Raw genomic sequence first — 24,948 nt, 5'->3', positions numbered from 1 at the left:
TCTCAGGCTTATTGCAAATGATATGCTTAAATAGGAGATTAATAATATTGGACTGAGCTAAAGCTAGAAAAGCTAATTAACAAACTAACGTGGAATATTAACCACATAATCAACACAGCGACGTGGCATCCTCGGTATTCTTTCCATTCTTCCAACCCTTTCACGTTTACGTACCTTCCTCATGCATGCCATTCACTTCTTGACTTGACCCTGCAACTGTAGCACTGGTGGTAAAAAAAAAAACATAAATATTTTGTGATTGTTAAGCCAAACCAATTGTCCAACCAAATTCGATGTAAATGTAATACTTGATAATAAAAATTGAGTATTTTCATTTTTCTTATTTAACAAAGAAAACATAAAATTATATTTTGTTATTATTATTTTTAAATTCACCCTCAAAAGGAAAAATATGTCGTTCCCCATGCCCTACGACTTGAGCCAACATGATTGCAAATAAATTATACAGTAACTCAATAGTTTTTTAGATCATAACATTCGGACTCGATACTCACAAGGAATCATCATATTGGTGAAACTCCTATATTCAATTGCGGTGGTTAAAATTTGATCCTTGATACAAATTCTCAAATCTACTATCTAAATACCAAACTACCAAACTAAAAAAAAAAAAAAAGTACCAGACTACCAAACTAAAAAAAAAAGTACCAAACTACCAAATGGAGGGGATGAATAAATAAAGCTGGAAGTTACTACGTTCTACAGTAAAATAACATTAAGCGCAATCAACTGAGTTAACAGTCTTCCTGGCGTTCAGACAGGAACAGGATAATATATATATCTTTGATATTTGATTCTCTCTCTCTGGTTCAATCAAAATGATGGAGGAAGACTATCCCAAGTCGCACCCACGTTTGATGGCATATTTCGTGGGTGCACCTTTCCCACTTTCTTATCTGGAATAAGCTTCTTAGCATGTTTTCTGATATTTCAGGATTCCCACTTGTATTGCTTCTCAGTTCTGTTCTGAGTGGAAGAGAATCGATGGCGAAGGCAAAGTGGTGAGCCTTGCTCCACTTCTAAGCATTTCTTTGCGCAGCCTTTGTCTACTGCATTGCCCTGAAATTTTTGATGGTTTTTAATCGACTGTTAGTCGAGTTTTGATGAGTTTTTACCATTTCCTGCTAAGTTTGGAAGTTTGCTATCTTTATTTGATGAAGCCTTGAAATTGTAATCTAGGTTTTGATTGCATTAAGATTTGATTACTCTATTTTGGCGATACATACCATTATACCAACACTATTGGGAACTGGGAAGTTTGTATTTTATTTGTTGAGATTTGTAGTGAAATTATTGGATAATTGATTGAAGGGTGGTCCTTGAGATGGTTACTTCCTTTTTCATGGACTTTTTAGCTTTAATTTTGTAAAGAAAGTGATGCGCACATTACATGATTATCACACTGTGGTTAGGGTTTGACTGTTGATCAGAACTCAGAAGGCAATCTAATTTTAGAAAGTAGAATCCATGGCTTCTTCATCTCCTTCTCCAAATTCTTCTCCTTCTGCAAATCCACCAGCTTCCCCTTCAAATTCTTCTTCAAGTAGTCCTCCTCCTAGCTCCTCTGCACCTCCCCCGGCTGTTACTGCAGCTCCTCCTCCCTTGCCACCCCAAGCACCTCCACCATTAGTCCCAATTCTTCCACCTCCACCTTTACCATCTTCACCCCCACCATCACCACCTGCTTTGCCACCCCCATCACCTCTAAATGCCCCTCCTCCCACTGTCAATTCAACTCCTCCAATTTCATCTCCACCCCCTCCATCTGCACCTTTACCAACTTCACCCCCACCAGCATCCCCTGTTGCAACGCCGCCTTCCCCTCCTGCTGTTTCGCCACCGCCTCCAGCAAATGTGGGAGCTCCACCCCCTGCTGATTCACCCCCGCCATCGATTGTAAAGCCTCCTCCTGCATTGACACCGCCACCGGCTGGTTCTCCTCCCTCCCCACCCTCTAGTAATGCTTCCCATGCGTCACCTCCCTCTATCCCCTCCTCGCCTTTGCCACCTGATACTTCCACTCCTCCTCCTCCAAACAGTTCATCTGCAGCTGGAGCTCCCCCTCCCTTGACACGGTCTCCAGTTGGCACGGAGAAACCAACAGCCAGATCGACTACCCCTAGCCCAACTGTTCCTTCAGACACTACATCCGGGGGTTCTGGGGGAAGTAAAGGTGGAGGTGTGGTGGCAGTTGGTGCAATTTTGGGGGTTTTTGTTGTTGCTCTTGTTGTAGTTGGGGTCTGGTATAAAAGAAGGCAAAGGAAAAGGGAGGCTGCATCTAATCCATGGTATTTGGCGCCCTCTCCATTTCATTCCTCCCAGAATTCAGGTATTTTTTTTGAACATAATGAGAGTGTGTTTATGATAAAAATCCTTCATTTTCAGATGGTCATTAGAATGCAATTAGATTTGTTTAAGAGCTTCATACCTCTCTTAGAGCCAGTGATTAGCATCTGATAATTTGGTGTTGCACATGCTATCTCTCAAATCTTAGACTTTTTTTTTTGGTGGTTTTAAAACTACAAGATAGCTTGCAGTCAATAAATATATTTTTGATTTACAAATTTCCATATTATCCTTGGTACATTAAAAATTTTATCAAATGCTGAACACACCAGTCCCTTGCCTTATGGATTGAAGTGAATTTGTTGCTGCCTCTTCCAGATGCATCATTCTTAAGGTCAAGATCCCAACATTCAGTTAATCTAGCTGGAAGTGGTTCACAAAGCAATTTCGTTTACTCGCCTGACCCTGCTGGCATTGGAAACTCAAGAGCCTGGTTCACATATGAAGAACTAGCTGAAGCAACAAATGGATTTTCATCCCAAAGTCTCTTGGGTGAAGGTGGGTTTGGTTGTGTGTATAAAGGACTATTGGCAGATGGAAGAGAAGTTGCGGTTAAACAACTAAAAATTGGAGGTGGGCAGGGGGAGCGTGAGTTCAGAGCAGAAGTCGAGATTATCAGCCGAGTACACCATCGACATTTAGTTTCACTGGTTGGCTACTGTATCTCTGAGCACCAAAGATTGCTTGTCTATGATTATGTTCCAAATGACACCCTTCACTACCATCTCCATGGTAAGATATACTCTACACATGCTTAAATGAGTCTAGAGGACATCACAGATCTACTTTAAAGTGTCAGAAATTTAAGGATGTGATAAATTTGGCTTTTTTCCCCCCTTCCAATTTTGAAGCCCAAGTATGGATTAAATGGAATTCCATTTAATCATAGCCATGGTAACCTAACTGAACTTTTTCATGTCTGGGAACATGCAGGTGAAGGTAGGCCAGTAATGGATTGGGAAACCCGAGTGAAGGTTGCTGCCGGTGCAGCTAGGGGAATTGCTTATCTGCATGAAGACTGTAATTAATGCTAGTTATTCCTTTGAAATTCAATCAGCCCAATAACCAAATATGGCATAATTCTTAGAAAGGTCCAATACAGACATTTAAATAAATAGAAAGGTCCAACTCCAAAATGCCACTACCTTATGCATGCATAAAAAGCAATACATCAAATAAAGTTGGATAGCATATTATAAACATGCTTGTTCCTTATGATGATTTGTCATGCTCTCCTTGTGTTTGAGTTTTGTTTATGTTATAAATTGATATGCTTATCAGGTCACCCTCGGATTATTCATCGGGATATTAAGTCATCTAACATTCTCTTGGATAGCAACTTTGAAGCACGGGTATGTCTGTATACGCTTCTTAAATTTTTGAGAATATTTTGATGTTTAATCAACTATTGGGTCTATGGAAACCTGACTGAGTCTATATAGCTTATAATTGGCACTTTGATATTTCCATTTTGTTATGCTATATTTCCATTATGTTGTGCTATAGCTTTTATGATATGTGTAGATATCCTTGTTGTCAGGTTGCTGATTTTGGGCTTGCAAGGTTAGCTGCTGATACAAACACTCATGTGACTACACGTGTAATGGGAACCTTTGGGTAGGTGACCTCTACTTAATCTTGGGTCCAAGAAACACCAGTTCACATTGCTATATTAGACCTTATGGTTATAGTTTTTTGTATTCAATTTGCTAAAACCATCCCATTGCATAGCAAAACTTTTGGCATATGTACATCCTGACTCTTCTAGTAACTTGACACTCGGGGATGGGCAGATTGTTTATCAAATAAGCCATAAACTATTGTATCCACGTATATTGTTGAAAACTATTTAGGGTAGTAAACCTTTTGTGGATGTACACTGCTTTGACTCGGTAATTAACCCTTGCTTAATTGTTTTCCAGATACTTGGCACCAGAATATGCTTCAAGTGGGAAATTGACCGAGAAATCTGATGTTTTTTCATTTGGAGTTGTTCTTTTAGAGCTCATTACTGGCAGGAAGCCTGTTGATTCATCTCAGCCCCTAGGTGATGAGAGTCTGGTCGAATGGGTATGTTCCACAAACTTTTACGTTGATATCAGAGTAATTATCTTATATGCATCTAAACCCTGATGATTAACATTTCAAATTTTCTTCATTGTTGGGAATTTGTAACTTTGTAACTCCAAATTGTGAAACTTTACTCCTAGGCCATGCGTGCTATTCAGAGAGAGAACAAAACGTGTTTGCCAGCTTCTTTTAGTCACCAACAGACTCTTTTGTGCATTACTTTCTTCAAATCTTTCTATATTCCTTATGGTCAAAGAGAACAGTGATTGTCTTTTTCTAGCATGTTAGAAATGTGCATGCCAACAAAATTCTCGTACTATATCTTCATCAAGAGGCACAGTTCACTGTTTCCTTTGATTCAGGCCCGCCCTTTTCTCGTTCAAGCTCTGGAAAATGAAAACTTTGATGATTTGGTGGATCCTAGGCTGGAGAAAAACTTCGTAGCAATTGAGATGTTCCGGATGATTGAAGCAGCAGCAGCCTGTGTGCGGCATTTAGCTGCAAAGAGGCCTCGGATGAGTCTGGTAATTAGTAGCTAGAGCTGAAACACTGGACTTAAAAAAGAATATATCCCGTTTGGTAGCACTGATAATTCAAGTGTGTGTGTAGGTGGTGAGAGCTCTGGATTCCATGGACGATCTCACGGACCTGTCCAATGGAATGAAGCCAGGACAAAGCGAAGTTTTCAATTCACGGGAACATTCTGCACAGATCAGACTGTTCCAAAGGATGGCATTTGGCAGCCAAGACTTAAGCTCAGATTTCTTCAATTTTTCTCAAGCCAGCTCGAGAAGTTAACACTGGATTCTCATATAACTCTCCTTCATAGTTCCTCCACAGATGTGTATGGTACATATGCCTATAGCCAAACCATTCTCTACTGAAACTCCATTTTTAGTTAAATTCTGATACCATTTTTAGCTCCTATGTGTAATCTCTGCAGTTCTTGTATACTAAGCTTTCTGAACTGTCATCATCAGACATTAAATTAAAGTAAATGCCAGCCATAATTTTCTCTTCCCTTGGCTGAAATTGTTAGACTAACACTCTTTTGAGCTCAAGATTCCATTCTGTACAATGTAGAAAGCCAGTCAGTTACACATGCAAGAAAACATGAGGCTATAAAGAGAATTGGCTGTTCTTTCAGTTTTATGTCTCTTTCTGTGTGTTTTTATGCAGTTTATGCAGGTATTTCAAAAAACAAAGAATAAAGAAACCATGATTTGCTGAGTTGACAGATAAGCTTTTGTCATCCCATATGGTCCTCCATTTTTTGAGATAAGCTTCTTCCACTTGAGTTGACAACTCAGCCGTGACGATATTGGGTGAACCAAATTGGAAACTTGATTTCTTTTCCTTACCATATCACCCTTCGTATACTTGATTTTCAATTAATTTAAAATTGTATTATTTTATTAAATTCTGGTTTTTGGATGACAAGTGAAAGGTAAGAATGGAACTGGGTTTTCATCTACTTTGGGCACTCTTCACTCTTCAGGGATATTTTATTAAAATGCTGGTATCTTGTGAGATCGTCCCATGAGTCTTAATTCGTGACATAGATTGGATTTAATAAAAATGAGTCATACTAGAATTGTTGATATAATCAATAGTTTAAGCCTTTTATATAATACAACTTTTATATAATACACTATATCATAAATGTAATACTTTGTAGTAAAATTATACGGAGTAATAGACTTTGTTGTACGGTGAATAAAGTAATAACATAACATGACATATACGGAGTATATACTTTATTAGCTTGAAATAGATGGATTGATCGATAAGTTCGAAAATTTTTAGAGTTAGGGCCAAGAAATGTTAGCCCAATAAGTCCGATAGTCTGAACGAGCTAACCCGATATTTAGTGGGTTAGTCTGATAGCTCGAACCACTTAAGGCTATTCTTTGTTTCACAAGTAATGTGGAACAAAATAAATAGAAAATTTATATGCAAGCTCATCTTTAATAGTTTTTATTAAATTTGTAAATAAAATTTTAATTAATTTATTATAAAATAATTTTTTTAAAAAATAAATAATGATATTAAAGTATAGTGTAAATATATTAATTATTTTTAGTTAGAATTTATAAATGGAGGTATATATTGATTGAATGATTTATTTTTAGTGTCCACGTAGAGCTTACTTGTCACTTGAGCTACCCCATTGAATTTGATTGAATGATTTATATGTTTATATTTATTAGTGTAAATGCGTTAGTTTATCAAAATTGAAAGTTTAGAATATTAATTTAAAAATATAAAAAGTTTTAGTTGAACTTGCCCGATAAGTCTGATAGCCCGATGTTTATGATTAAGGCTAAAAATTTTAAACCTAATTAAAAAATTGATAAGCTCAACAACCCAATAGAAGTTAGAACTACCCAACGAACTAGCGATTGACATCACTAATCTATCCCTCTCCTATTAATCTTATGGACAGATTTATAAATTTGAAATTAAGGAACGATGGTCAATTTCATTCATGATTAGAAGCTAGAAACTCTAGTAATTGCAGAGTTTAATAATTTTTTTTGACAATTTATATAAGAGGGAATTAAATATGATAAAATTGAAGCTAGTTAGGCTCTCCCGGGTCCCCCCTCCTTCCTATCCAAAAAGAAAATGATAAACTTGAAAATCAGCATAAAAATGTGGCGTAATTATTTGTGAGGATTTAAATTCAAAAAAATAGTGGATCACAGATCAAACATGGTATTATTAAGGGTGTGATTAGAAACTTGAAAAATGAATTCTGACAATTATATTTTGGGTTTTCAGTGTTTGGGAGATGATAAAAATCAAAGTTAACGGAAAATGATTTTCGGTCAAGAGAAAAATAGTTTGATTTTTTTGAAAAATGACTTTCCTTTTTGGGAAGTCATTTTTCGGATCCAACCGCTTCTTCTTTTTGTCTTCCTCCAAGAATGCTTCCCCGTCTTTATTTTGAGAATGCTTCATCGGCTTTCTTTCGTCATTCTCTTTTTTTACCGTGACTGATTTTCAATGAAACCAAACTAATTTCTTATCGGAAACCAGTAGAAATCGGCACTCTTTTTTTTGTGTGATATTCTGTTTGTTATTTGAAAAAAAATATACAAAGTAGCTTGGCAAAACATAGCTGTTGTTAAATTTTTTTTTTTTTTAATATTACTGACTCTATTACAATGAAGTATAAGAGTCAATATTATATCCACTGAGACTCGAACTTACAACTTTCCATATAAAGGAGCAATTTGTTGTCACAGGATCAAAAGACAATTTTCTAGAAAATGAATTAAAAATAATTTTTTGGAATGCAATAAAAAACGAGAAACAAAAATGATTGGATCCTTGGATACGAAACTAAAACAAATTAAAGTCGTGCAGAGTTTACCTTTTTAAGATTACACAAATCCATCGGAAAGCAACTCTTAATCGCTTGAACAAGTTACTGTTTTTCCCCAAATTTTAATTACGCGTATTCGTATTCAAGAAATTCTGTTGAATTTCGTGGATAAAGTGAATGCCCAATGTAGATTTGTTTCTTCACGTTGCTGTGAAGGAGATGGAAAGAAGAAAACTTTACCCTGTATGGAGAAAGATGGCTTTCTGCAACTGAGCAATGCCAGCGATGATTTTTATATATAAACAAACAAAATATAGTCACATGCATGGCTGGCCGGCCTGCCTGCTTTCACGTTACGACGAAAGCTACTGATTTAGAAAATTCCTTTCCGGATTTGCTTTAACGGAAGCTGAGATCCTGCTCGGTCCTTTTTTTTTTTTTTTCCGGCGATCGAGTCGAATTTTGATTACCAGAATGCAGATGCCGGGCGATCAACCTTTCCTGGCTAGGGCTACGACCTTGGCCGCCGACATTATAACAGACAACCGGAAAAGCCTCAAACCGTTAAACAATACCGTGCCTGGTCGGATTCGGCCCAAAGGCGAAGCATCTTTGCACACGGTCGTCGAGACTCATTTGGTTACTCGCCTCAGTTTCAAGCTTTCTTCCTATCTCAGGTATTGTTCTTTCTATTCTGTCAATCGATTCTCAGAATTCTTAATCATAAATGCATATGAAATGTGTATTTTGGATTTGGGACCTTATGGATCGATAGTGACGTCCCAGTACATTTCAGATTCTTCGAATGGAACCCTTTTTATGATACTGAATTATTAGTATGTTGTAATAACTAGGAGCAGGACTCTTAAAATTGTACTTGCATTATAAATGTTAATGAGACAATAGGTTATGTTGCTTTTGTCTGAAGCATTATTGGCCCTTGTGTTTACTATACTGGGCTCAAAGATTTTGCTTTGTAGATATGGTTTTTAATCACTTCCTCTTTCAGGTTAGGTTATCATTGGATTACAAGACTTCTTGCACTTTGTATTTATGCAATGCTACTTATGCCTGGGTTTCTTCAAGGTGCGTATAAAGTGGTCCTCTTCTTTATGGTTGATGAACTAATGTTACTTTCAGAATTGTCAATTTCAAATGCTTAATCAAAATATGAGATTGATATTAACAATCTTCAGCATATACCTAATAACTACATTAAAGGATCTGGATCTGTAATTTCATATATCTGCTGTTCTTTTTGGATTACATTACGTTAAGTCGTTAATAGTGTCTTAGATTAGCTCTTTGGGCATATAAGTGAATTTTTGGACTTTTTGCAGTTGCATTTTATTACTTCTTTTCACCCCAGGTCCATCGGAATGTTGTTTATGGTAACAAACCAAGAAATAGGTATGTAACCAGAATGCGCTCAGTTTCATTTTGATTTTTGCACTTAACTAACATTTTGGTCTTGCCCCCTTAATTGAATATGTTTTGCAGAGTAGATATATATTTGCCAACACCTAGAAGTAGTAGAAGTAGTCCAAAGCCTGTTGTGGCATTTGTCACAGGTGGAGCATGGATTATTGGGTGAGTAAGAAAGCTATCATAGTTTTTGTTTTTGTCTTGTTTTCTTTAATTGTTTAAATTGTAAGAGTGTGGAGTAGACTCCAAATTGATTACAATTTGATTGAAATTTAGCCGACATTCAAGTGCTTTATGTATAAACTGACTTTGCAGAAAACTTAATTGTTATTCGAATACCAGAAAGGAACATGTTAATGTGAATGTGAATATAATTTAAATGAAGTCAGTTGGTTACTTATAGTATGTCGGTATGTGTATCCAATAATGCCAAAAAAAATCTCTATATCTAGTACAGAGAACTTAAAAAATCTTAGCCAATAAAACTACTCCAAGCTGCTTGTTTGACTTTATGCTTTATTAGACTTTATACTTTAGTTGAGTTCTATGCTTATTCTATGCATATCCAGGTACAAGGCATGGGGTTCTCTCTTAGGAAGACAGTTATCAGAAAGGGATATCATAGTGGCATGCATTGATTACAGGTACCTGATTATATATAAAAGATTAGAAATACTCATCCATTGCTATGCCTAATCCAGTAAGTATTCCGCTTGTGGGTCCTAACTCATGCTTTTCTAACTTCATATGAAGCAAAATGGATAAAATATGTTTTTGAGTGGTCGGTTGATAAGTTACTGACAGGAATTGACACACTCATTTTGCTAAATTTTGATTCTGTATTCATTTATGGTCTATGTGATGAATGTAGCATGCTAATCATATTTAAAGATCACGTGCTACATTCCTTCTTTTTATATATGCATATATACTTAAGTATCTATTATCAGATGCAAATTTATTTTCTGTAATTTTTAGTTTTGGCTGAATGATCATCACTTTGTATAACAAATTATTGCGTTGGGAATAAGTGATCTTGCTCTTATACGTTTTGCTTTCTCCAAATAGATAGCATTTTACTTAATACATCATAGACTAATCAGCTCAGCACTCTCTCTATCTCCGAGCATGTGTATGCAGAGGTTTCTGTGTTTAACATTACCTTGTGTCTCTCGTGTTCTCAAGTATTGTCCATAATCAAATAAATAATACTTTTCTTGGATTCAGAAACTTTCCACAGGGAACAATAAGCGATATGGTGGAAGATGTTTCTCAAGGTATTTCATTCATTTGTAACCATATTACTGAATATGGAGGTGACCCAAACAGGTACTCATCATGCCATAATAAATAGGAAATTCAACAATCATTTGAGGATCAATATCAAGTTCCCATTAAGATTACTTAGAGGCTCAAAATGGAAGAAGTCATGCTTGGATTGATATTATGTTTTATTAGGTATAACCAAATATTAATGAGTCTGAAAGAGATAATCATTGCCCTGTAATAAACAGAAAATGGCCAAACAACCATTTGAGAAGCAGTATCAAGTAGTAATTGGGATTGCTTAAAGCTTTAAATCATAGAAGTCTTGCTTGCATGGATATTCTTAAATATGAAAATCAGTGAAGGCAGGACATAGAATGTCGAATGAATTAAGTAAACAGGCATCTAAATATACCCTCCAGTTGAATGCTCAATCTAGGGAATTTCTGTCAAGTTTTCCTATTTTGTAATAAGCCAAACCATATCATTTCATCGAAATCATACTTTCTTTGTACTTCTTTTTGCAGGATTTATCTCATGGGTCAATCTGCTGGAGCACATATTTCTGCATGTGCTCTTGTGAAACAGGCAATTAAAGAATCAAGAAGAGAAAAGGTTTCTTGGAGCATTTCACGCATAAAAGCATACTTTGGTTTATCAGGCGGGTAAGTGCCAGTATGGTTACTGCTGCAGATTGGTATTACTGTTTTTCATCCTCTTCATGGTTTGAAGTCACGTTATAAGAAAGATTTTCCTCCTTTCTTTGTGGGTGAATTGTGCTACACTTTTTTTTTTTTTTTTTTTTNTTTTTTTTTTTTTTTTTTTTTGTAATAATGGGATATGCCATTTCCTTTTGCTCTAGCTTCTCTGATGGCATTCAAATACTTAACTGAGCATTGCCTAACGACATGTCCTGCTAAATTTTGTGCACAGATACAACTTACCGAGCCTAGTTGATCACTTCCATGACAGAGGATTGTATCGCTCTGTTTTTCTCAGGTCTCTCTAATCATTTTTTTTTCTTTCTAAATTCTAATCAATTTTCTTCCCCAGCAATGCACCAAGTTAGTTTTTGTTTTTAACTTCCTGGTCTCATGTTCTATGGTACCATATACTTTGCCCTTTTTTATATACAGTATAATGGAAGGTGAAGAGCGTTTGGAAAGTTTCTCTCCTGATATTATGACACAAGATCTGAGCTCTAGAAAAGCTGTCTGTTTGCTGCCTCCTGTTATCCTATTCCATGGCATTGAAGATTGGTCCGTTCCTTCAGATGCAAGGTTAGTATCCATCCAAGGATTTTGCTGAAAATTTTGGCCATCCCATCCCGCTGGATATGACTAATCCAGCTGAGTCTCGATCGGGCCTATTTGAGTGCCTTTTTGTGACAAAACAGTTTCTTTTCTATATTTTACTAAGTATGATGAAAGAATTTCAGCCATTTTTCGATCTGTGCAGTAAAGCATTTGTAGATACTCTCCATGGAGTGGGGGCTCAAGCTGAACTGATATTGTACAAGGGGAAAACTCATTTGGATTTGTTCCTCCATGTAAGTGTGATATCGATCGCCTCCATTTTCCCATTATATTTACTGATGTTAACAGAGTTCCTTTCCCAAAGAATCCATTTCTGCACAATACATACTCTTTCTTGATTCAGCATTCACCTTTTTACCATTTTTAATGGCGTAAAAACTGGTAAGCATTATATTTATGTGGTGTGTAGGATCCTCTGAGAGGTGGTAAAGATGAGCTGTTTGATTATCTGGTGGAATTCATACATTCCAACAACAAAGAAGCTCTTGCTATGGACGCCATTGCTCCTCCAAGAAGACGGCTCATTCCTGAATTTCTCATAAAATTGGCTCGCAGAATCAGCCCATTTTAAGGCTCAAGGATGCCATCTTGCTTCTGGGAAGCAATTTGTATAAAATTCAAAGGGATTTTGTAAAAAATATGCTAACTTATTTTGCATATATACTAAAAGACATGTAAGACCATCTCCAACGAAGACGCTAAAACACCAAAATGGTATTGCATTTGGTGCAAATCTTCTCCAAACAAGGTGCCAAATGCTACACCATTTTGGCACAAGTGAACAGTGTTGCCCCATATAATGGTGGAGATGTTTTTTAGTCGATTGTGACATTATATTGCTTTTCTTTCTTAATTCCCTTTGCATCGTTATTTTATTTTAATGTATTCAAATTTTACATATTTTGTTAAATATTTAAACTTGAATTTTTTTTTTTTTTTGTATTACTAAAAATGAGTTAATACTAGCTAGAGTCCTTCGAGTATAGTGGTACTGCAACTATGTTTAGTTCTAAACTTTCAATTTAATGTGGTGTTTCAACTTTCAAATTTAACTAGTTGTACGTTGTCCTTTCGTATTTGAAAGTTGAAGGATCATGGGTAGTTACATTTAAAAGTTGAAGGACATAGGACTAAACGTGGTGATGCCAATGTACTCATCAAACGATTAAAACAAGCATATCATTGACGCAGCCCTCTTTAGTACATTGACGCAAAACATAACTTCAACAAAATAACATTTAGTACATTTTAAATTAAACACATGCATTTAATACAGCTAGGATATGATCCATGTAAGTATAAAATGTTGTGGTTTTTTCTTTTTTTTTTAATAACTAATGTTTCTCAATTTTGTCCAACTATATTATAGATCTCATTAATTAAGTCCATGAATGAGATACATTTTAAATTGGCTAATGATTTTAGGTTTCCGCTCCCTATATTGTACACAAAAGTCTACGTCACATGTTAATCTAGTCACTCCCTCTCCCTAGCTTCTACTAGGAGCATTCATTTCTATATACACCATGTAGCAGTACGTGCTAATTAGCTTATTTTAATTCGCAGAAACGTACCCTCGTTCACATTATATATATATATATATATATATATATATATATATATATTACCTGCTCGATCAGCTCCTAGATCAGAGCAGCAACAAGGAAAACACAAAAAGTAACAGGAAAGATTTGATACAACAATATATTTTTGCAGCAAGTACCATGATGATTCATTGTTTCTCCACCAATATGTAACTAGATTCTCATTCCCTGTAATTATATTCTTCCACATTTTCCGGGGGATTGAATTCATAATGCTTTAACCTCGCCTCTCTATTCACTATGTAGCAGCTAGCTACTCCATTTCCTTAGGTTTAAACCCTAAACCTAAGAGAGTCTCACTGCTTGCCCAGAGGGTTGTGAGAGGAGATAAATTGCAAAATGTCTTAGTGAAGTAGAGTTAATTTGAATGCTTGCGTTTTTTCCCATGTTGAGATCTTTCCTGTTAAGAATTTGAACCCGGTCGGTAACTACTGGACACTACACTTACACTCAAGCATTCGATCGACCACTGAGTTGTGCCCTGCTAATTTCCTTGTTACGGATAGCTCATGAAGCCAAGTGCATCTTCATCAATGGTTTTTGGGAGGTCTTTGCATCTTTCAAGTCCATGTAGAAGAGAGAGAGGCTTGGAGGGAGAATAATGAGTTCCTTCTACAAGACCCAAGTTTTTTGTGGGCCCTGCAGGAGAGAGAAGGAAGAAGGCTAATGCCTTTGTGCGCTTTTACGCAAATATAGTGCCCAGTCGGGCGCTTGCAGGAGTGAGGGAGAGGAAATAAAGCCACGCTGTCTCGCGTGAGGCACAAATCTCGTGCCCCATATCTTTGTTTAAATTTATTTTTTTCTTTCTTTTTCTCCTTCCCCACATATTCTCTTTCCTAGTCACACTTGTAAAAACTTTTCAAAAACTACAACTATTGGTATTGGAGATGCTCTAATGGCATTTTCCATATATTTCCAAGCGATTTTGAGTGGTAACAGTACATGCCAAAAACTTGTGTGAGACAACGTCGGATCAATACGAAAATGTAATACTTATACTGAAAAATATAAAACTAATAGGAAAAAAAATAATATTTTTACATTTTGATTAAAAAGTTCTATGTTTAATTTTCCTTTAAAAGTATTACAATTTCTCTTATAAATAACAAACACTTTGTACATTTTTTGATAAGAGTATTATAATTCTATCATAACCCCACCCATCTCACGGAAACGATAAATGTCACTCTTTTTGTTTTGTAAATTATAGTTGAGTACATCAGCTACTAAACCACCAATCTTTGCATAAAAATAAATATATGTGACAACTAACTTCTGAGTTTTGCCAGAAGGCATGGCGTTCTGTCTGCCTTAGCTTGTACGTATTAGTAATATATAATCATATTCTACGTTGCTTCAATTCTGCAGCTCCTCTACTAGCTAGCTACCAGCCCTACATTTATATATATACTTCATACTAGAGAATTAAATACTCCTCATTTAAGATTCGTCGGCTCAATATATCACAATAATTTTTAACTTGAATTGGCCTTCAATTCATATCTTTGGCACTTCCCCAATGGGCTCCACTCGGTACGGTGCTGCATTTAGACATGATTGGTGTGTTATATATGTACTGTACTCTAAATTCTATCCTTTAAAACCTTTAGCTGTGTCTTCCCAAAAATTTTATATTATATTGGCACAAATGTCATATCTCTCTATTTTGCATTAATTATTGTATATGTACTCTACTCTAGTTCTCAGTATACGTACAAACACTTTGGAAAAAAAAAAACAAAACAGAAGCCTTTTGGGGCATTTGATTCATGGTATCTCATATTATCTTAGGAAATTGCTGACAATGTTAGATTCTTAATTACATTTGGTTAAAACTAATGTATTTAATATAAACTCGTCTAGTTGAGAGGTTGTTTTTAGATTATAATGATTATTTTATTTTTTTATACCCTTAATCTATACTTATATGTATTTTAGTAAACTTCAAAATATATACAGGGTAATTGGGTACCCGACCCGGAACCATTGTCATAACCAAGTTGCCGTTCAAACTACCCGACACCTCACTCCTCAGCATCAAGGCGCAACGGTCCAACTCCTCAGCATTGATGGCCAACGTTCACCTCCTCAGCGTTGATGACAGACGTTCAGCTCCTCAGCATTCAATACCTCAGGTATTGATGTCCAACGGTCAGCATTCAATACCTCAGGTATTGATGTCCAACGGTCACTGAACTGAATGGAATAAAAGGGCTCACAACCACGTAGCGGGGGCTCTCGGACACTTCTTACACTTCTTACTAGACAATAGATATTACATTCACTTGTACGCTGAGCACTACGCTCGATACTGTTCTCAAGTACTCAAACACTGTACCATCTTACTTCAATAATACTCAGATTACATACCCGGTAACCCATTATTACCGTCATTGGTGCTTTCATTGAGAGCCGAGATCAGATCTCAGGCTAAAATCACAAAATCAAAAAACCACTCAGTTCATCTCATCGCTATCAATGGTATCTGGATCCAGCAGCTCGCGCACACCTAGTCAGGTGAACAAGGGTCACCCCTCGGGTGATCTTCGTGAGCAGCTCAACAGTAACCATGGAGGTGACCTTCGCAGCCAACTCAACAACAACAACCGCAGTGAAGGTGACCTCCGTACCCAACTCAACGACGACCATGGTGGTGGCCGTACTCCCCTCCCAGCAACTGCTGCTCCCGCCCAGGTGGTGGACCTTCAGGCAGCAGCGCAGGTCATCCAACAGGCGGCGGCGACGATGGCCCAACTAGTCGCAGAAATGCAAGGCCAGATCTTACCGCCACCACCCCCTCTGGAGGGAGAAGTGCAATCTCCGAGGCAAAACAGAACTCAGGGGGTGCAAGGATCCTCCAATAGAGGTCCCCGTGCCCAAGCAGGAAAGACAGTAACCAAACGACCATCCGGAGAAAGGATGGGCGAATCTGGTGGATTGGCTCCGCGTCACTCCACTGGACACCAAACACCACAGGAAGGCCTGGTGGAAAGACTCCAAAGGCAGATAGATGATTTGGAAAAGAAAGTAGAAGCAAGAGAACTCACCAGAACCGGAGGTAAGAATGGCCGCTCCATTCTCTCTTGACATAATGGAAGTTCCTCTTCCAAAAGACTTTCAACTACCCACCATCAAGGCCTACACTGGCACTTCAGATCCGCGTACCCATATGACAAGATACAAGGCAGCCATGGTCATGATTGGGGCAAGCGATGCCATAATGTGCAGAGCGTTCTTGTCCACTTTGGACGGGACTGCTCAAGATTGGTTTAACACAATCCCAGACGGATCAGTTCAGACTTTTGCAGAGCTATCCAAAAGTTTCTTGTCTTATTTCTCAGGGAGTATACAACATAAGAAACCATTCTCACATCTCGGGGGGGTAAAACAAGATAAGGGAGAAAGCCTGCGAGACTTCTTAAGCAAATGGAAAAAAGAAGTCAACAACGTATATGACTTCGATTCGAAGGCAGCAATTCCCATCTTCATCCAAGCACTGAGGTCAGGCGATTTCCACAAACAACTGAACACCCACCACCCACGCTCTTATGAAGAACTCATGAGAACGGCCAACCGGTACGCAGACGCAGAAGAGGCTGACAGGAGAAAGAAGGATGAGGAGGAAGGACGAAAGAGTGAGCGACTTGATAAAACAGGTCCGCCCAGCCAGACACCACGACCAAACCAACCACCCTCAACGAAGGGAAGAGATGAGCATTCTCGTCTCGCCCCACCGCGGCACTTAACACCGCTCACTCACCCGGTTAGCGTGATCCTAAGTCACGCTGAGGAAATGGGAATGGTGCATTTTCCCTCAGCACCAGCATTTGTTGAGTGTCCGGGACAGTACCAGCATCAACAAAGCCTACCCGACAATGTGTGGCGAAAGAAAGAAGATACTGAGCCTTCAGCTTCCAACACCAAGAAAAGGAGGTGTGACCTGGGCGAGAAAGCAAGAAACAGTGAGCTAGAGGAAAAGTCCGTGCAACGCAAAAAACATGTAATTCGCTGATGGTCGGTCAAAAACTCTCCAAGTTGGCCGAAGTCAGTCCTCGGCCAACACTTGGTCGAGGCTTGACCTCGGCCAACACTTGGTCGAGGCTTGACCTCGGCCAACACTTGGTCGAGGCTTGACCTCGGCCAACACTTGGTCGAGGCTTGACCTCGGCCAACACTTGGTCGAGGCTTGACCTCGGCCAACACTTGGTCGAGGCTTGACCTCGGCCAACACTTGGTCGAGGCTTGACCTCGGCCAACACTTGGTCGAGGCTTGACCTCGGCCAACACTTGGTCGAGGCTTGACCTCGGCCAACACTTGGTTTGAAGTCGACCACCTCATCAAGTGGCTCCTCAAGTGGTGTCACCTCATCAAGTGGCGCTGCTCCTCATCGAGTAAAAAACTCTATTCCCTTAGGGCCGGCACGAGATCCGGTCTCGCTAGCTACCTGACGGGAGAGTGTTTTCCTGGGTCAAGCCAGATGCTTGATTTCAAAAACACCACACTCTAGTCCCTTAGGGCTGGCACGAGATCCGATCTCGCTAGCTACCTGACGGGAGAGCCGACCTTTGATCGAAGCCTACGGCTGGTCGAAGTAAGCTCGCGCACAGAACGTCAAACAAAAAAAAAAAAAAAAAAACAAACAAACAAAAACAAAAACAAACAAACAAACAAAACAAAACAAAAACCAAAAAACAAAAAGAAAAAGAAAAAGAAACAAAAAAAAAAAAAGAAAAGATTATGGCCGAGGTCCACCTCGGCCCAAATTTGGCCGAGGTGACCTCGGCCAAAATTAATTGGCCGAAGTCCGTGACTTCGGCCGATTTGGCCGAAGTCCGTGACTTCGGCCGATTTGGCCGAGGTCTGACCTCGGCCACTACGGTTCGAAAAAAAAAATAATAAAAATAAAAATAAAAATAAAAATAAAAACAGTCTCATGCAAATCATTACTCCCAAACCACCTCAATTACTCTCGTTGGCTAGGGAGTGGGGGGACTGGTGACAGTGTAATTGGGTACCCGACCCGGAACCATTGTCATAACCAAGTTGCCGTTCAAACTACCCGACACCTCACTCCTCAGCATCAAGGCGCAACGGTCCAACTCCTCAGCATTGATGGCCAACGTTCAGCTCCTCAGCGTTGATGACAGACGTTCAGCTCCTCAGCATTCAATACCTCAGGTATGATTCCGGACATACTCGATGTCCACTGAACTGAATGGAATAAAAGGGCTCACAACCACGTAGCGGGCTGGACATTCTTACACTTCTTACTAGACAATAGATATTACATTCACTTGTACAGCTGAGCACTACGCTCGATACTGTCTCAAGTACTCAAACACTGTACCATCTTACTTCAATAATACTCAGATTACATACCCGGTAACCCATTATTACCGTCATATAATAATATATATATATATATATATATATATATATATATATATAAAAGTAAATAATTAACTAATACACATGCATGCAATCCGGTAACATAAAATTGATTGCCGCTTGCATGTGAAGAGCTTAATAAACATTATAAAAAAATAATAAGGACAAAATTAGTAAAAAGGCAAAGAGATCGAATGTGAGAATACATAAGGAAGATAATGGTATCACAAATTCACAATCCCTCCAAAATCAGTTCTTGTATCGTGGACCGCGGTCCCAAAACGACGTCGTTTTAGTAAGTGGGAGACGGAGCCCCGTAATTGACACTACAGTTCATTCCAAAAGATACTGCCTTACATTTGTTTTGATATTATCGAATGAAACTGTAGTTATATCAAAATGTAACTGTAGTTGTGTTGAAATGTAACTGCAGTGTATATGAAAAGATACTGAATAACAGTTTCACATTTGTGTTTGATATTATCGAATGAAACTGTAGTTATATCCAAATGTAACTGTAGTTGTGTTGAAATGTAACTGCAGTGTATATGAACAGATACTGAATAACAGTTTCACTTTTGTGTTTTTATATTATCGAATGAAACTGTAATTATATCAAAATGTAACTGCAGTTGTGTTGAAATGTAACTGCAGTTGTGTTGAAATGTAACTGAAGTTGTGTTGAAATGTAACTGCAGTATATATGAAAAGAAAGTGAGTGGCGCGAATTCATCCGTCTGTTTTCATTAATCAAAACGACGTCGTTTTGGGACCGCGGTCCACGATATAATTTGCGCTCCAAAATAGCTAAAAGTATGATGTGGAGGTTAAGTGATCTTTCTTGAAAAAATTACATAACCTAAACCAAACATGAGAACCATATATTTTTAAGCAAATATAACCTTGGTTATTTACATATCTTGAACCAAACACCCCTTAAGGCATATTTTTTTTGAATACTATTAATTCTATTACAAGCTAGGTAGCTAGTATGTTCTATACTTTCCCTATCTGTTGCAGACCAAAGAGTCAATACCTCACCACCGGAGTTCGACCCTATGATCTTTCCTCAAGGAGAGTCAAGGAGAGCCACAGAGGTACAAACCGAGCACAAAGTGCTTAACATATATACTATGACAGTATAAGTATTTCTTTGAAAAGATTTAGCATGCCTGGCCAGTTATTGTCTTTGATCTTTACTTTCTATTTGCATTTAATTAAATGTGTCCTTGCACAACAGAGCCATTTGCAACGTTGAAAGCCAAGAATTCAGCTACATCTACAAACCATAGGCATGATATATATATATATATATCAGAAGGAAGGTAAAATTGTTTTAATTTAATTAATTTAAAATGTCTGTGCAGTGAATGTATTTTATATATATATATATATATATATATATATATATATATATATATATATATATATATATTCTTAGAACGAATATCACACTGTACAACATGATAAGATTTGCATATATAACACAAATTACTTACAGATAGATTGAGAGATTTATATAAGATAAAACATTTTAATTTCCATGAATAATGACCAATTGAAAAAGGTTTTAGCCAATAGCCATGTAGCATTGTAGCTCACATAAGTAGACACTTATGATGAAGTAAACAAAAGAGGCAATAAAATACTTTAGCTGTTAAAGTCAGGATCATCATATCCTAAAGCCACTAAAGCCTTGTTAATTGGGATATAATTATCTGAAATCAATCTTTAAAATCAATTGCAACTTCCTTGAATCATCTATGTTAATGGTCTAGCCAAATCATTCTTCTATTTAGTTTCTCACAAGCAGCTACCATTTTAATTATATATGCAGTGGTACACAGATGATTATGTATGTATATATGTATGTTTGTGTATATATGAACTCAACAACAAAAGGCTGGTAATCAGCAGTCAGTTGACAAACAAAAAGAATCTTAAATTTGAGTTCAATCTCTTTTCTTAACCATAAATACAAGAATGTTCTTGTGTAAACAGGGACATAGAAATCATAAGGGCAGACCACACAGATACAATATTTTACCACACTGTCTATCTTCATCAAAATTCTTTTAAAAATTTAAGTAACAAAAGGTAGCAAAATATAATCTGCATTTATACATATCTAGCAAGCCCTAGCCACTCTAATACAACCAAAATAGATGGTTCCCAACACAAAATTGTATATATATATATATAGATCGGTAGCACCCTCACTAGAAACCAATTTTAAGAGCATATAGATATGGTCAGTACGAGCAGCTTAGTTGGTTCCTGGTAGATTGTGGATAAGGCAAACATATAAGGTATAATATTGTAGTGGCTTACATTGGTGAATAGCTAGCTTAGCTATTAGGTTTGATAGTTGTGATCAGAGCAGCCCCAGGATTTTCTGCAATTTGAAGTACTGCAATAATGGAAAATGCACCCTAGCTTAGGCATTGTTAATTAGATAGACATTCTTAAATTAAATGAAGGAAACATGCAATTCAATTCAATGGTGTATGTTACCTTGGGATGAACTAACATTGCTGTGGCCTACACCCAAACCTTTTGGCATCATAAGATGCTTAGGAATATCCCACACTGAGCAAATCCTTGGGGCTATGGATTCTTTAGTAGTTATTAGCTCATTCTTGTGTAAGGGAAGTTTGATTAAGGGAGATGGGAGTAACATCTTGGCTTCACTAAGCTCCTTAAAGCACATTTTGTTGATAGTTCTTGCCCTAGCTCTCTCCCTTGCCTTTGCCCTAGAGTGTTTATTAGCAAGATCAGTAAAAACCCCAATATTGCCTTCTTTTTCTTTTTCTTCTTCATTTGCCCTTATACCCATTTCTTGGGAGTTTTCGGATACTGTTATTTGCCTTTCAGCCCCCATTTTAGTATGGAAAAGCTCTTCAATGGCGAGTTTTGATTGAGCGAAGAGCCAATTGAGTGTTTTGCTGGGCTTGTCGAAACCCAAGGTGTCTTGAAGATCAAAGAACTTACGAGCACTACAGATTGAGAGCCTAACCCTCCGATCCCTGGGGCCTTGAGCCGTCAAGATTTTAGTGTGCCGATCCTTCTTTTTACCTGATGTTGTTCTGCGCCGGCAGTTGCTGGGGAACACATAACTGTTTAGCGGTTTACAATTAACAACGTTGTTGTTGTTGTTGTTGTTGTTGTTGTTGTTAGATGGTAGCATGTGGGTATTTGGAAACAGGTAGTGGTCTTGGAGGTGAGGGAGGAGAGTAGTCTGGTGAGTGCCGCCGTGAAAGGTGGTGGAAGCCACCAGAAACTGGGGATGATGAAGAGGGTTTGCATCGGTGGAAGAGAACATGATAAAAACCTAGAAATTTAATTGCCCTTTAATGCTGTAGTTATGCCGTTGTATGAGAATGAATTGAAGATCCATCGTTTTATTTTGGGGGGGTTTGGAGTGAGTGGTTGGCTGCTTTCCTGTATCATTTTCTTGAATTTATCAGTGACAATAAAAGGGATGTTCCACCTTTGATTTGATTGCCATATTAAGCTATATTCCATGATTTATTACCACTGCTCACAACTTTTACATACTTACATCCCCCAATTGCAAATGCATTCATTTATTGGAGATTTGGAGATGCTCTCTTAGGTTAACTCAAGTGATTCACCAATCAACGTTTAATTTTGCTTTCAGCGTGACAAAGTCTTTAACCAATCAGTGATGATGAAGATTTTGTGCACAGAAGTGTACAGGAGACAAAGGAATCTGATATCATCTGGGCAAATCGGACAAACCCGGAAACCTAGTTATAAGAAAAACTATTGGAGACAAAATGATGAGTAGCTATGAGCATTGTTTTTGCTAGGGCAAAACTGAGGATGCCAATGTGTAGCCATACATAATGTGTGTTTAATTTGTGTTAGATATATACCCAACACAGATTCACGCCCAGATATTAGTCAAACATGCAACAGTATCATCACAACACCCAGACATATTATAGGTTTCGATCTGACCAGAAATAAACAGTAAAGCAGTACTATACTTAGCCAAACCAAACACATAACCAAAAGATCATTAGTCATTACAGGCTAGGCAAGGTTTGATGTAATGGGACAGACTGTTAATCGTAAATTTATAAAATAATTCATTATTTAATTTGATTGGTATTAGAGCATTAAAAAAAAAAAAAAAAAAAAAGAGTCTCAGAAATCTGTAAATGGCTGCTAGTAAAAAGGTTAGGGTACTTTGTTAGTTTGTTGTCTAACATGTTACGCAAACGACCAAGTTTGGAATCATAAATCATTCATCGATCATGTGAGGTGTGTCTCCCGTCCCCCCCCAATCGCGAAACGGGCGATCTGTTTGTCTCTTCCAACTCTTCCGTACTGTTTCACTTTTTATGCCATCACTTCACTTACCCCATGCTCCATTGCTCCTCCTCTATCATATCATTCTTCTTTCCAAAAACCCTAATCAATCTATAGCACCAGCTAGGAGGGCATCTTATCACATTCTTTCTTGCTACCTAGTTTTTCTTTTTTATTTTAGCTTTCATATACTAATAAATTGTACGGTTTTGTAATTGTTTATTAAATTATTAGGAATGCATTATTACATTTTCTTCATCAGGTGCGAACAACGTTAACCTGTATAATTGTACTGCAATGACAAACTTTTGTTGTGAAATCGAATCCAGTGCGGTGCAACCATGTAGTAATTGCGGTGCAATCCTTCAGTAGTTCGTAGGTTATATATATATATATATATATATATATATATATATATATATAGAGAGAGAGAGAGAGAGAGAGAGAGAGAGGGGGGGAGGGGCTTGCTTGTCTCCTCACTCATAACGCTAGATTTGCCGTCTCCCGTACAATCATATAATCTCGAGGCGTAGCCTCTCCTCACCCAAAAAAATAATTTATTTTTATAATTTTAGATAAGATTTTAGATTAGATGTAATTGTCAATGATCAAAGTTAGGTCACTTCAATTTTCATGCATAAATTATATTCTAACTATCAAATTAAATTACAATAACCAACTTTATTATTAATTTTCATCCCATTTTCATTTTCTTCCATTCTCTTTCTCATCTTCCAAAGCTTTATTTACCCAATTAAAAAATTTAAAAAAAAAGTGAGCCTTTAAATTTACATTTCGAATAAATAAATAGAAATTGTATTTCCTTACATGAAAATCACAAAAGAAATTTATGAATCACTTTGAATAATGCTAAGATAAACTTAATAGTGAATTTCGTATCAATATGAGTATATTTTAAATTTCAGTTAAAGATATTTTCTCCTTTTAAGTATTCTTTTTTATGATGTCTCGATCTTTCTAAATTTGTGTGGGCTCACGTATACACAAAAAAAATTATGAATTACTTCAAAAGATGTGAAGATAAACTTAATTGATGCATTTTGCATCAATACAAGTACATTTTGAATTTGCGTAAAAGATATTTTTCCATTACTTTGGATTTTCTTTATTATGTCTTGATGTTTTTAAATTTGTGTGGGCCCACCTATATACAAAAGAAAATTATGAATTACTATAGATAATGTCGAGATAAACTTAATTGATGCATTTTGTATCATCAATACAAGTACGTTTTAAATTTGGGTAAAAGATATTTTCCCCTTGTTTTTAGTATTCTTTATGATGTCTGGATCTTTTGAAATTTGTGTGGGTCTACCTATACACAAAACGAAATTATGAATTACTTTGGATAATGTCCAGATAAACTTAATTAATAATGCATTTCGTATCATTAATACAAGTACGTTTTAAATTTGGATAAAAGATATTTTCTCCTTATTTCGGGTATTCTTTATGATGATGTCTCGGTGTTTTTAAATTTGTATGGGTCCACATACATATATCCAAAAGAAAATTATGAATTACTTTGGATAATGTCAAGATAAACTTAATCGGTGCATTTCGTGTCAATATAAGTACATTTTGAATTTCGGTTAAAGCTATTTTCCCCTTTTTTTGGGTATTCTTTATAATGTCTTGATCTTTTTAAATTTGTGTGGCCACGTATACACAAAAGAAAATTATAAATTACTTCAAATAATGTGAAGATAAACTTAATCGATGCATTTTGCATCAATACAAGTACATTTTGAATTTGGGTAGAAGATATTTTTCCCTTGCTTTGGATTTTCTTTATTATGTCGTGATCTTTTTAAATTTGTG

General features: G+C 37.0%; 3 protein-coding genes across 5 annotated transcripts; 2 read left to right on the top strand and 1 right to left on the bottom strand.

Moving 5' to 3' along the window:
• Positions 1-791: 791 nt before the first annotated feature.
• On the top strand, positions 792-5,583 carry LOC115997925 (proline-rich receptor-like protein kinase PERK8). 2 transcript variants are annotated; one of them, XM_031237347.1, is made up of 9 exons: positions 792-1,022; positions 1,434-2,350; positions 2,686-3,099; positions 3,301-3,387; positions 3,649-3,719; positions 3,908-3,984; positions 4,290-4,437; positions 4,800-4,961; positions 5,047-5,583. In XM_031237347.1, the coding sequence occupies exons 2-9, from the start codon at positions 1,489-1,491 to the stop codon at positions 5,233-5,235; spliced, it is 2,010 nt and encodes a 669-aa protein (XP_031093207.1). In that variant the 5' UTR covers positions 792-1,022; positions 1,434-1,488; the 3' UTR covers positions 5,236-5,583. The 2 variants fall into 2 exon arrangements, with proteins under 2 accessions (XP_031093207.1, XP_031093206.1); XM_031237346.1 differs by having other exon boundaries at positions 793-2,350.
• Positions 5,584-7,832: 2,249 nt separating this feature from the next.
• Positions 7,833-12,673, top strand: LOC115997927 (probable isoprenylcysteine alpha-carbonyl methylesterase ICMEL2). The gene is made up of 11 exons (XM_031237348.1): positions 7,833-8,445; positions 8,778-8,854; positions 9,109-9,178; positions 9,269-9,358; positions 9,763-9,837; positions 10,421-10,522; positions 10,987-11,124; positions 11,393-11,458; positions 11,596-11,739; positions 11,918-12,008; positions 12,185-12,673. Exons 1-11 carry the CDS (start codon positions 8,243-8,245, stop codon positions 12,344-12,346), a joined length of 1,218 nt encoding a protein of 405 aa, XP_031093208.1. The 5' UTR covers positions 7,833-8,242; the 3' UTR covers positions 12,347-12,673.
• An 8,032-nt stretch (positions 12,674-20,705) lies between these two features.
• Positions 20,706-22,116, bottom strand: LOC116000238 (transcription factor CYCLOIDEA-like). Of its 2 annotated transcripts, none has more exons than XM_031240273.1 (2): positions 21,283-22,116; positions 20,706-21,178 (listed from the first exon to the last, which is right to left on the bottom strand). In XM_031240273.1, the coding sequence occupies exons 1-2, from the start codon at positions 22,088-22,090 to the stop codon at positions 21,117-21,119; spliced, it is 870 nt and encodes a 289-aa protein (XP_031096133.1). In that variant the 5' UTR covers positions 22,091-22,116; the 3' UTR covers positions 20,706-21,116. The 2 variants fall into 2 exon arrangements, with proteins under 2 accessions (XP_031096133.1, XP_031096134.1); XM_031240274.1 differs by having other exon boundaries at positions 20,706-21,163.
• Between the last annotated feature and the right edge of the window lie 2,832 nt (positions 22,117-24,948).

The sequence above is a fragment of the Ipomoea triloba genome, chromosome 12 (genome assembly GCF_003576645.1).
Source record: "Ipomoea triloba cultivar NCNSP0323 chromosome 12, ASM357664v1".
Taxonomy (NCBI): Eukaryota; Viridiplantae; Streptophyta; class Magnoliopsida; order Solanales; family Convolvulaceae; genus Ipomoea; species Ipomoea triloba.
Note: the sequence above shows the minus strand (reverse complement) of the source record. Positions and strands in the feature narration are given on the sequence as shown.